Below are 14,107 nucleotides of genomic sequence, written 5' to 3'. Positions count from 1 at the left end.
CATTGCTCCAGGCACAAATATTCTATTTAAAATTTATTTCCCTTGGGGGCTAGTTCTTGCTCTTAGTGTATCTCCTGCACCAGTATCAGCTGGGGCTGTGCTTTTAAAGAATGCATATTCTCAGGCTTCACATCAACCTGGGGCCTAGACTCTGCATTTTTAGTCAGTATGCCAAGTGATTTTTAGGACACTTGTTTAGCAACCTCTGCATTAAGGCTTAACTCAATGATAGAGCCTTATCTTCGAACATACTTGCATTCAAACAAGGAAGAAAGCTTTTGAGGCAAGGAAATACAATTCTAATTGTGGTGCTAGTAAGAAATAAGGGGAGGATCTCAATTCAATCTACATGTAAAGTTCATTTGCATTAATTATGCATTCCTGGAACCCCAGCATAAAGTCTCATGACCACAAAGCTAGGGAGGGAGATAATATCTTACCAATATGATCTAATAGTTTTTTCCTGTAGTTTTCATTTGATTTTTTTAACATTTTGTTTTTCAGCCGTGCTATCAAGACTAATCAGGACCTTCTCCCAGAAACGCCGTGGACGCACATTTTCTACAATGATTTCTGGGGGACTCTTCTAACCCACAGTGGCAGCCACAAGTCCTACCGGCCACTCTGCACGCTTTCTTTTCGCCTGAACCATGCCATCGGAGGGCTGAATCCCTGGAGCTACCATCTTGTCAATATCCTACTGCATGCGGCAGTCACTGGTCTCTTCACGAGCTTCTCCAAGATACTCCTTGGGGACGGATACTGGACCTTCATGGCCGGCTTGATGTTCGCCTCTCACCCCATCCACACGGAGGCCGTGGCAGGAATCGTGGGTCGGGCCGATGTCGGGGCCAGTCTCTTCTTTCTCCTCTCCTTGCTCTGCTACATTAAACACTGCTCTACCAGAGGCTACTCAGCCAGGACGTGGGGCTGGTTCCTGGGGACAGGGCTGTGTGCGGGATGCAGCATGCTGTGGAAGGAACAAGGAGTGACTGTTCTGGCAGTCTCAGCAGTTTACGATGTCTTCGTCTTTCACAGGCTGAAAATGAAACAGATCCTACCTACCATTTACAAAGTAAGTGATTGTTGGTGCTCAAGCATTGGATTTCTGAGTCATCTCTTGCTTGGTCCTATTTTACCATTTAAAAGGCAAATTTGTTCCTTTTCAAAGAGAATTTAACGTAAGTAACTTTTTGATCTTCAGTAAGTGGAAGTGTCCTTTCTGACCTTTCCCTACTAACCTGGGTTTCAGTCACTGATTTCTCAGATTTCTTTACTTATTTTCATGATTTCAAAGGAGGTGTAGAAGGATAGTTTTGCCTTGGAAAGATTATGCATCTTTAGAATTAATTTATTTTTATTCATTCCTAATTTCTGCTCCAACTCTAATCCTATACATTGCCTCCTATACATAATGTGTATTTGTAAATATATCACAGCTGGTAATAGAGCTAGATACTAACTAGACTATAGAGGGGAAATCCTTCCCAGTGTTAATATTATTTTCCTGAGTGGAGGATGGAAAAGAACCCTTCTCTGTAGTGTGCTAGGAACTCAAATTCTTAAACAATGAATCATATTCACCTTTTCCTTTTTGTGGTATAATAGAATAGAAGAGTCAAAACAGGAAGTGATTATTATAAGTTTTACCCTGAGGCCAATTAAGGCCTTTGCTTCAGGGCTTAGTATTTGTTTCAAATGCAATGTTGTTGGAAGGTCAAATAAACACTTTGGGATCCCATACCCTTAAAGTGATCTGAACAGTTTTCTGCTGGTGTTCATTGGAGGCATTGGGTAAACTGGAACATCTTGAGAAAGTGCCTTCTACCTATTGCCCCATCCCCACTCACTCACAATAAACTCGCTTGCTTTGGCTTTAAGTATGCAGACTCCACGTGGCCAGGGTTTGCAAACCTCGGCCATGGTGTAGGCCAGTTCCTGCTGCTCCTTAGACACTTAAGCAAGGAATTACAGATTTGGATATTTGCCCTGAGAAAGCTGTCAAGTTTTCTAGTATTGACTAACTTTTCCCTCCTCAGTTCCCTGTTTTGCTTGAAATTGAATTGGGAAGAAACTAAATTAAAAAATGGAAGGAAATAGAAACAGAAGCATTTACAGTGCAACCTCGGTTCTCAAACTTAATTTGTTCCAGATGCTGTTCGAAAACCGAATCATTTTTTCCCATTAGAAATTAAGTAAATTGAATTAATCCATTCCAGACCCGCAAATGATTCCCTGTTTTAACCTTTCTTAGATACTGTACATGTCTAATGTACTCTTTAATCTATAAATAAATACTTTAACGACACAAAGGACATGAAATGTACAGTAAAAAATGAAAATTTAGTAATAATAAGCAGCAGCAAAAGCAAAAAACATGAGAACATTCCCCGCACTATTTCCTGAGATGCTAACAACCTGATGTTTCGCAGTAAACTGACTGATACACACACATTCACTCCTTTGTCACCTATGGGGTTTGAGACTGGTCATACAGGTATCAGCATGAAAGGGTTGTCTAGTTGAGAAGTGAATGGTTCAAAATGGAAAACCAAGGTTTGACTGTACTTGTAAAAAAATGGCTATTTTTTTATTTTTTTTATTTAGTAGGCAGGCAATTAACTGCTATGCTTCTCTGCAGGGAAGCTTAACCTTTCAGTTAGAACTCAAGTATCAAGGGCTTAATGAAGTTCTTTTGTGATTTCAATTAAATGCTAAAACCTTAAAAGAAAAGCAAACAACATCTGGTTTGAGAGTCAAGCTCTTAATTTCAAAGCAGTTTTAATTATTTTTTTAGGGAGAATAGGGAGAATAATCTTTTTCTTTTCCTTTAAAACCATGTCATTAACAATAGCAAGCTTTCTTGGTTTATTTGACATGTAAATAAATAGAATAAGTTTAAATCATGGTTCTTATCCCATGGAGGTTGGGACTGTTAATGAAAAGGTTCAGAGTAGAGTCACCTGTGCTAAGTCCACCTCAGCAAATCAAGACTTAATTGCAATGTCAGCCTCTCTCAAAAAATGTGAACTTCAATCAATCTGGAATTCCCTGGTGAGCACTGTAGAGGTAATCTGCCTTCTAGACTGTTTCTCTTCCCCAAAGTAGGATGAGGTAATCCCACTCTTTCCTTATCTTTTCTGCCTTCCATTTTGTTCAGGTCTTTGGAGTTCCTTTCTGTTACCTTGGTGGAATGTTGCCTGATTCATGAATCATTCCGTAAAGCCAGTTTGATCTTCAAATTTACTCAGAATTTTGTTTTCCAACAAAATTGACCTATTTGAAGATGCAACTCTGGGTGTTTCAAGACTTAGCCTTGAAAGCTATGAAACACTGAGGTTTCTTAAAAAGAATTTCCATTTACCGTTGTTGCCAGACCAAAGGGGCCGTTTGCCTGTGAGCATCAAAGCCCAATGAAATCAAACCGTAGTTTGCAGCAAGGAAAGTAAGGGCTTCTTTTTAGGAAGTGGCCCAGCCCCAGAGACACAAGTGAGCAAATGCTCAAACACCTGGCTTCCCAAAGATTTCTAGTGGTTGGAGTGTATAGGAGAAAAAATAATTAATTACGATGACTAAGAGAGTTAGCGTCATGGTCAAGGTCATGGTCTCTGTCGATTTGTTGGTGCTAGGGTAGGGGATGTTGATCAGTGCATTGGCCCTGATGTCAGCCATGGTGTCACTACTTCTGGTTTTCCTGCTTTTCTGGGCCTAGAGCTGAACATAACTGAGGCCTCGATATTAACCTCTCGATCTTGAAGTCTCTGTCATTTATTTATTTATTTATTTATTTATTTTTTTTTTAAATATATATTTTTTTATTGATTTTTTACAGAGAGGAAGGGAGAGAGATAGAGAGTTAGAAACATCGATGAGAGAGAAACATCGATCAGCTGCCTCCTGCACATCCCCTACTGGGGACGTGCCCGCAACCCTGGTACATGCCCTTGACCGGAATCGAACCTGGGACCCCTCAGTCCGCAGGCCGACGCTCTATCCACTGAGCCAAACCGGTTTCGGCAAGTCTCTGTCATTTAAATCACATATTTCCTTGTCTTTCAGTTTATTTTCTGGAGATTTTTATTTTTTTTCTTAGCTGCCTCCCTACCTTGGTTATTCCTGGTATTTGATGGATTCCTTCCTCTGTCTAGGCATCTATGAATGAGTGGCATTTCTCTAGTAGATTGATACAAAGAAGTCCTATTATCTTCCAGTAGGTGGCATTGAATCAGGATTTCTTTCTTTTTTTTTTTTTGTCTCTCTTGTTCTTTGGCTTTTCAGATCCCTGGGGTGATGGAAAATGGGAGGTGGTGCCTCCCCTGTGATCTGGTCACCCCCGTCCTAGGGAACCAACCCTGCCAATGAACAAACGTGGTGGGCTGTGGGGCTTCCAATTTGTGAAATCTCAGTGCTGTCCTCTACTGCCAGACACTGCAGTCAGTACAGCCATGATGCGTGGGGGGAGGGTGGACTGGGATAACCTGTCCACCTTCTAAATTGCTTTGTCCTCCAGTAATTGTGACCTCGGACCTCTATGGAATTCTTTTCTTGCCCTGACCCTGAGACCATTCACAGAGTGGGCCTTTTGCTCAGGGAAATAGTGATTCTGTAGTACTAGTTCTCAGATTTGCAGATAATGTACTCTGCAAGCAAGGGTGAAGGAAGCAAGCTTTAGGAGAATAATGGGCAGCCAGGCTCCATGACTTTGGTTTCTCTGAGTGGAATGCCAACCACCAGACAACTGGGTTCAGCTGTAGCTCATAATGCCAACTCCTGCAGGAATGTCCCCCAAATCTCTTAGCTCCTCCTGACTGAAGGGAGTGCCAACCAAAACCTGATTCTTCCCCTCTCCAGGCTGAGCCCTACCTTGAGCTCCTGGCTGCAGGTGGCTCAGCTCAACACTTTTCCCTTCTCCCCGGTTCATTCCCACTTGCCCACCTTTATATTTCTCAGTGCTCGGTTCTCAGGTGTGTTTGTGCATTGAGCAGGGAAGACTTTGTTGAATTATAGCTGTTTAAATTGTTGAAACATCAAGGGGGAGACCGAGGGGATCTCTCACACTGCCATGTCTCTGACGTCACTGTCTAGTTGTCTTTAAATGTATAGTGGTTTGAAAGCAAGTGAATTAGAGATCTAGTGAAGCCAAATCATGCACATTTAAGCACAAACTTTCATTTAGAATCTCATGACTGTGGGGCTTGTAAGCGCTGGCATAGATTACATATGGCAGTTATAGAAAATTCCATATTCTTTTTTTAAATATATAGATTTTAAATGCTTGGGTGAGTTGGAAGAGACTGAAGGAAGTGGATTAAAACTTTAGTTAGAAGGTTCTTTTAAACCTTAAAAGAATAATTATCCTAAATATCTTACCAATCAACTCTGCAACATAGTTATCCTGGGTTTGCCAGATGAAATAAACTTTTCTGCCTCATAAAAATATAACACATATATAAACAGAAAACTCTAGTGTACAAATGTTTAACTCTATTATGCAAATTAGAGAACCAGTCAGCACTCAAGATCTAAAAATGGAGGGTCCTCTGAAGGCTTGAGTTTATTAGAACTAGAGGAGCAAGATTCCCACTTTTTCAGTTTTGTCAGTAATATTTTTATTCTCATAGCAATCACTCTCAGCTTCTTTCTTCACAGTGGTTTCGGTTCTGTACCACTTTTCAGATCCTGGTCCCCAAATTCGAACGTGTACCAGGGCCAGGCAGAAGGTGCTGCCCTACAACTCGTACTCCACTCCATCCCATTACTGCAGTAAAAATAAATAAGTAAATAAAGGTTTTGGTTTGGTAGACTATAAGATTTTTCTGAGAAGGTAGACATCTGGATTTTTTCTATGACATCTGTTTTTTTAATGTTGGTTATTATTGGGCCACACAAAAATCCTTGGGATGGCTGAATTTGACCAGAGTTCTTGGCTGCCATTTTTTATTTAAAAGGCTCATGCAAATGATATGCATGTCCATATCATACATAAGGTTTTCTAAAAAAAAATTGTTTTTATTTTTTATTTCAGAGGGAGAGGAAGGGCGGGAGAGAGAGAGAGAAAGAGAGAGAGAGAGGTGTTGATTTGTTCCAATTATTTATGCATTCATTGGTTGATTTTTGTATGTGTCCTGACCGAGGATCAAACCCACAACTTTGGCATATCAGGGTCAATGATCTAACCAACTGAACTACCCAGTCAGGGCAATGTATAAGGTTTTTGCAGTTCTGCAAAGCCAATATGAAATTTATACTTTTCTTCAATGAAGTATGTGAAAAATAGTAAGTGCCTGAAATATTGTAGATGTTTTATTTAGTATTTAATAAACACATTTGGTGTTTATATCTGGCAGGTACTGTTCTGAATAAGCTAAAAAATTAATATTTAACTTAAATGCTTATTGACAGTCATATGATTTGTAAAATAACATGGTTGAATATGACATGAAATAAGATTTGTAAAAACAACACTAAATATAAAATCTTCTAAAATGTGTATGAACAAAATTAGTGTTCATAACATTGTAAACAAAATTTAAAACATTCCTACTTCTTAGTTTCAGAATGTTTCCTACATTATTCTTGGAATGTAGCACACTGTCTGGCACATAGTAGGTACTAGTACATTAATGAATTTACACTTGTTTAAGATTTATATTTTAAAAATAATGTGCTTGATATGTTCAAGTGAAATTTGATGAGGATTTCATTCCTGGTCAGTGAGGTCTGGCAGGTGGGGTTGGCAGAAATGCATGTCAGAAAAATGTTGAAAAATACATTTTCATGACCAGGTCTCACCAAGTGATTGTTTTTGCCTTCTTTTGATGACTTTCACTTATTTACTTTTATATGGTCAAAAAGTAAGGGTGGGGGTAGGGAAGACCCGTGAAATATACTTAAACTAGCTTTGCAAATAAATGTTAGACTTTTATCTGCCCACAAAATTTTTTACAAGTCTCTCATGGCCCCAGGAGGTACATGGGTAATAAAATCAGTAAAAGCAACGTTTTTCTTACTTACCCAACATCAGTCATTGCTTGTCTAGTGACTATTTTCTGTGCTTATTTAACATCTGTTAACTGTTTTAATGTGGAAACATCTTTTTCCTCCCTTATTAGCCTCATAATCACTTATTCAGTTACAGGTGGAAAAAAAAAATTAAAGGAAATCTGAAAGTCAGTCTAAGCAATTCTAATAATAGCCTAAGATAATTTGGAAAAATGAAGTCCTTTTAGCTTGATCTTTTAACAGTTTCTCTAAATATGCTTATTTATTTATTTTATTTGTATTTATTTATTTTTATTTTTTTCTTGAATTTATTGAGGTGACAACTCCTGCAGGTTGATAAAATTTTATATGTTTCAGATATACAATTCTATAGTACATCATCTATATATTGTACTGTGTGTTTACCACCCCAAGTCAAGTCTCCTTCCAGTATAATTTTTTCTTCCTTTAACTTCTTCTGCCTCCCTGCACCATCTTTCCCTTTGGTAATTACCAAACTTTTGTCTGTGTCTATGAGTTTTTTTCCTTTGCTTAATCTCTTCACCTTTTTCACCCAGCTACCTAACCCCTCCCCTCTACCAACTGTCAGTCTGTTCTTTGTATCTATGAGTCTGTTTCTATGTTGTTTGTTTTAGTATATCTTGTTCATTATAAATATGCTTTTTAAATTTTAATACTAAGCATGGTGTGAATGATGGCGGTAGCTTATGTGAGTGAAGTTAATCTTTATTATCTTTATTCTCACATCAGGATGCAGTGATCAGCCCTAAACTAGCCAACAACCCCATATTTCCAAACCGTTTACAAGGTTTATTTTCAGAATGGTTTCTGAGGGTGGGAGTTAATGTTCTGTTGAAGGTTTTTGGTTTGTCACTATTTGAACACCGAAGAGATTAAACGTGGTACTTCTGTACAGCTGACATTTTGTGTGACTCCCCATTTATAAAACAGCCTGAAAAGCCAGTCGAATACCCTGCAGGTATTTACACATTGAATCCACATGTGCCTTTTTATTTGATTACCTGCTGGGGATGGCATTGGTGGAATCTGTTATCATTTAAGGCTTTGTCCCTTTTCTAGGGTGGGTCATGGTTTTACTCAAGATGTGACCCTCATGTCTATTGCATTGAGTGAAATGTGATACATATTTCTGTTTCTGATTTTTTTTCAATCAACATCTGTGCTACACTTCAAGTCCTGTTTCTATTTTCTATCCCTTTATTTGCCTTACACCTGACTTTTTGAGAATCCAGTTAGAGCAAGATACTCCGATTCTGATCACAGTAGTTCCTAGCAATATTGAAACTGGGGCTATTTGTCATGCACTTACAAATGAATTTGGATTTCCTCCCAGTAAATTAGTTGTAGCATTTAATATTCATGACCTATGGTCCTTTAAAACTTTGAGCAGCTGCCAGCACTGCTAACCAGATAATACCACAAATAAAGTCGAGGTTCAAAAATACTTTACAGTGGAAAAAGTCAAAGATTAATAAGGTATTTTATTCCTGCAGGTTGGCTTCTTTGCTGAGCTAATTTAAGAGGATTCTGTACTCAAGTCGAGTAATTTAGATTTGGGTAGCCTCACAAGATTTGGTGATGCTCGCATTAGAGTGTTTGTTCGTCCTTGGAACAGCAATCTAGTCTCACAAATCATCATTTTCATTTTTGTGCAAGGCTCTGTATTTGGCAGTGTGGGGATTCAAAGATGAATTGACAAAATTCTGTCCTTAAAGACACTGAAGAGTAGAAGGAAGTTGAGAAGAGTGCCTGGAGCTATGGAACTGAAATTCAAGCTGGAAAGTAGTGAGGGTTGTAGTGCGACATTGGGAGTGCTAGGGGAGTTTAGATGAAGGGGAGGTTACTTCCAGCCCAGGGTATCAGGGAAGGGAATTCTGGAGCAGAGACCTTTGTGCAGGGCCTCAAAGGATAGTTGGAATGTAGGCATTTATATTTGGAGAGGGGAGGAAAAGTGGACGGTAGAGCATGTGCATTGTGCAGAGGGAAACTCATAGGAAGTTCCTGGAGACCACTGAGCTGTCATTTTGGCAGACAGAGAGTGCAGGAATTTAGAGAGGTACATTGAGGGAGCTAGTGTAGAGGTGTATTGAGATAGCTGGTGTGGAGGTACATTGAGAAAGCTGGTGTGGAGGTAGGTACATTGAGATAGCGTGTGTGGAGGTAGGTACATTGAGATAGCGTGTGTGGAGGTAGGTACATTGAGATAGCTGGTGTGGAGGGAGGTACATGGAGATAGCTGGTGTGGAGGTACATTGAGATAGCTGGTGTGGAGGTAGGTACATTGAGATAGCTGGTGTGGAGGTACATTGAGATAGCTAGTGTATGCAACAGTGTAGGGGCCTTTTAAGATATGTTAACTTTTATAATTATAAACATAATCCCTAATAATGTTTGGAGACAATGTGTGGGTTTTAAATGAGCTTGCACTTCAAATGGTCCATGGGAGAAGCTTGGGAATGTGCAGGCTAGCGCTTTCTTGCCACTTGGGGGGACTTTTTCTCTGTCCTTCTCCTAAACCCGAGGAGGGGTCCCTTTGGTGATGAGATTAAGAGTCAGACTCGGGAGTGGGGGTTATAACTAATTCAGTGAAGATCTCTTCTATCAGTGTTTATCTTGTTCTGTGGGATTAAAATAAACATTTATTTTCTGAAGACTAGTATGATTTTACTTGTTATTCTATAATATCTGGCATATTACTGTACACCCCTAATGAGAAAAACAGGGAGTCCTTAAGGGCTTTCTCCTGTGCCTGCTCTCCCAGCATTGCTGCACAGCGTTCCAGTATTACCCTGAATGGCCACAAGTACAGAATCCCTCTTTGTTTTGCACTCATTTCTACAGGAAGACAACGGTGATTAAAAAGGGTCCTTTTTTTACAGTACAGAATTAAATACTCTGTCAGCACTGAATTTCAACCAGTTAATCACTATACCGTCAGTGAAAATGACACACAAATTGTGATGAATAAATAATGAGTCTCATTGAAATCATCTATGCTGTTCTCATAACAGTCTGCAATGTGTATTACATCACTCGGCTCAATTTTCGATAACCTGCCTCAGAGGAATCAAACTAACTGAGGAGGATCTTGTGATTATCAGGTTACTCATTTTCAGCTGGTACTGTCAGTTTCCCAGAAAACGAAATGACGTGGCTTGCACGAATTTGAAGTCCATTGTCCTTGCCGGAAGTCAAATCCCTGTCTTAAATACCTGGAATAATAAAAATGTGAATTTAGTGTTGATTTCTCAAATGAAATTTAAGCAATAGAAAGCCACATTCCATGAGTGCATTAGGGATTCCTTAAAAGATAAGAATAGAGCAGGAGGTAGGGTAGATAAAACTGTGCATTAAATCAAATTTATTGATAGTTAAAATCCTATTGAAATATGATGCAGTGATAAGGTTGCATGGTGTGATGTTTAGTTTTCCTCTAACCATCAAGTTTCATACCTATTGATCATGGTATTTCTTTCTTCAAAAAGGTTAGTAACAAATCAGAAGAGAACAGTCCTAATGCCAAAGTCTGAGATGACTTGGAGCCAGGAAGGTCGCCATGCCCTTGCCCTCTGGGTTTGTCCTTACAGCTCTGCAGCACCCAGATGGCTCCTGTATGCTCTGTTGGTCCGATTATAACTCCAGCATCAAGTGAAATAGCATGCATTCAGAATTTATTATATGTTCCTCCAGTAATTATGGCCTTGATTAGTGAAGGCAGTGTTTCCATTCCAAAGGACACTTTCTTTCTCCACATGTTTATTCATTTAATTTCAGGAAGTCAAATAAAATGCAAAGAGTGTAATATTTCTCTTTGCTATGATGGGGGAATCTGTAATGCCTGCATTTGGGTATATGATTATCACTTTTCTTAGAATTAATGTAAGATTCAAAGAAAACAGCAGAGACAACATGGGGAAAATAAAGGACATTTAAACACAAATAAATGACTTCATTTTTAGTAAGTGAAGAAATGGAAAATATATCCAGAATTTCCATTAAAATATTGCTATTCCATTAAAATATCAAGTACATTTAATAGAATTCATCAGATTCAATATCAATTGTGTTTAAAAATAATGAAATTTTGCTGGCTGGTGTGGCTCAGTTGTACCAGGAGGTTGCCAGTTCCATTCCTGGTCAGGGCACATGCCCCAGTTGCAGGCTTGATCCCCAATAGGGAGCATACAGAAAGCAGCTGATCTAGTCCATGTTGCACTCTCTTCCTCTCTCCATCTCTCTTCCCTTCTCTCTCTAAAATCAATAAAAACATATTTAAAAATGATGAAATTTTATATATTTAAAAACTAAAAAAAGAGAAAACCTTAACATTTTAATTTATGAATTTTGAGTTGTTATACCTGTTAGCATTATCTTAGTCCCTCTCCCTATAAAAGATGTGTGTGTTACATGTTCCATCAGAACAGGCTGCATGAATACAAGCTTATATAACTTATTTAAATTATACCTAGATTATACATGAATGAATTGAGTGTTTTTCATAACTTTTATGTAATGGAAAACTTCAAATTATTCAAATTACATAGAATTTTTTATTTATCCTAAATTTAGGATTTAGTCAGAATGTTGCCAGTTAATGTGTTCTATTCAGTGTAGTTTCTTTCTTCTTAAGATCTCATGACATAGTGAGATAAAATATTAAATATATCTAACACTGAAAACAACAGCTGTTTATTTTAAATAATCATTTGGAGTTTGGCTAATTTTTTTCACGCATAGTTGCAAGTTAAGACTCTTATAGGACTGCAGCCTGCAGAATTCGATTTAAATCATTTTATAAACATATGACCTTAGGCAAATCACTAAGCATGTTGGAACCTCGATTACATGGTCTGTAAAATGGGAATATAATGTTTACCTTTAAGGTTGTTGTTAGATATGAATATAGGATATGTTCACTTTTTAGCCAAATTCTTTTCCTATAGTAGATACCACCACAGTCACCATCATTCTAATGTGTTTCCACAGCCTTCCAGTAGTAGCAAACTTTTTGTCATTGTGCACAACACTCAATGTGGCTGTGGCTTTTCTAATGGGATGCAGGGAAAAATGTCAATCAACAAAAACTGGAGTCTTTGTTATATGGTGGTTCACCAATGCTGGTAATTAAAAGAATGGTGAAGAAAAATCCTTTTCAAGAATAATTCTTTCAAACAGACGATTCGATCATTTATCTTTTGTTTACTTGATTGAACATGATTATATGTACATTTGTCTTCATTTGCCATCATCTCAGCCTTTCATAGCCTGATTTTTTCCACTCTGGGCTCAGGATGGTGCTGTAGCTTATATATCTGAAGGTGGAGGGGAGACTGACTTTCCTGTTCTCCTCCCCCCACCACCTTGTATCCTATAATATTTCCATTTAGCCAGGTTTATAGTAAGGAAGATGAGTTCAATAGCTGCCAATATCTTACTGCATGCAAGTCTCATTTTCTTTGGAGAAAGAAACACTGTTATCACCTTTAGGTGAATGTTGATCTCTTCCTCCCCCTTCCTTCCCCTCCCTGGCAAGCAATATCTTTGCAGCTGATTCCAGAATCTCTGTTATAACAACCTCTGCAGAGAAAAACGGCGAGGCTGGCTTTTATTGTGGTTCAGTGCTTTAGTTTATTTCCCCACCTCCTAGGAAGAGAATAGATGCAAAAAGAAATCTTGTTTTTAAAGTAATACTATTTTCAGGCTACCAAAAATTTTATCAAATATTTTGGATACTTGAATTGTATTTAGACCAAATTGTCTTTACAGAAATTTAAATCCTAAACGTTGGCTAACGGAGAGAACCATATGTAAAATTGGTTTTGATTTCAGAAAATCCAATATATAAAGTTTTGATTTATTTGATAGATGATACATGGGGTGGGGTGGGAGAGGGTGATAGTTAAAGATTTTAGGATTAATCATGAGTTTTCTTGGAATATTCCAAATGTGGTCGATTATGTTAATGTAAAAAAACCATTGAAACCTGTAAAGAATCTTTGGTGAGTTTATTTGAGCCAAACTGTCGACATATGCCTGGAAGCAGAACCTCAACGAATTGAGATAGTGCTCCGGAGAATGGCGGGGTTACATTTGTATGTATACATTCCAGTCAAAGGAGGGACATAGGTGGGTTACATGAAATTAATTGGTGATAGATTAAGGAGGAGGGATAAAGCAAAGCAGGGAAACCCCTGGGATTGGATAAAAAGTAAAATGATGGACACATACTTATTAGGTGGGTACAGGAACAATTAACATGATGATGAAGGAATTTGTGGTATCTGTCCTGGTGCCCAGCACATTTGGTTGTGCCCCAGGGGCTCCAGATACAGGGAAGTCACAAGTTACCCAGACATTTCAAGGGTATGTTATCACAGATGCAAAAAGACAGATAGGCTCAGTTAAGGTAAAGGTTGACCTTGTCAGTGAAGATACCGGCCTAGGACGTAACTGCCCACCATAACTGCTTTCAGTTAAAGTTTAATTTCAGACCATCCTTTGTGGTTACTTTAGGTCTCCGAGTTTGCAAGAATGCCATGCAGGCCCCCCTGAGCTTGTCAGGTCAGCATGTGGCCCCTTTCGTCCACAATTATTAGCCTGCCATGGAGAAAGTGGTTTAAACCAGAGATTGTAGCACACAACTGGAAGCTACTGAATAAGAATCTTTTGGTCTGCTTACTTTTAATTTATTTTTTTAAAATTTTTTCTTAATTTTTATTGTTGACACTCTTACAGATGTCCCCATTACCCTCTCCCCCCACCTGCCCCCTTTGCCTGCCTCCACACAGCCCTGCCACTCCTTCCCTCTGAGGCATTGAGTGCAGGCAGGTGGAGAGGGAGCAGGATTAAATCCCTGTGATTTAATGAATAGCTCGGTTTGGGGACCACTGATGAACATTGAGAATCTGATACTCTCATATGATATCATACATAAAATTTTCATAAAAGCAAACTTTTGTAGCTGGAGAAGGATATTAGAAATTGTCTACATGCTACCTCCTCTCTCGTAACAGAACTGGAGGCCCACAGAAATCAGGCACTAGATTAGTTGAAGGTAGAGTCTCCTCCGCTAGGTCCAACGATT

The 14,107-nt window shown here is 38.7% G+C and overlaps 1 protein-coding gene across 1 annotated transcript in view; it reads left to right on the top strand.

Annotated features, from left to right (window-relative positions):
• TMTC2 (transmembrane O-mannosyltransferase targeting cadherins 2) overlaps window positions 1-14,107 on the top strand; it is a 403,304-nt gene that overhangs the window by 157,833 nt on the left and 231,364 nt on the right. The window contains exon 2 of the mRNA XM_081084170.1: window positions 505-1,075. Coding sequence (XP_080940296.1) covers window positions 505-1,075 — 571 coding nt within the window. The remainder of the gene's footprint in view (window positions 1-504; window positions 1,076-14,107) is intronic.

This window comes from Myotis nattereri (genome assembly GCF_964212035.1).
Source record: "Myotis nattereri genome assembly, chromosome: 2".
Taxonomy (NCBI): Eukaryota; Metazoa; Chordata; class Mammalia; order Chiroptera; family Vespertilionidae; genus Myotis; species Myotis nattereri.
This window is presented reverse-complemented; position numbering and strand designations above follow the sequence as displayed.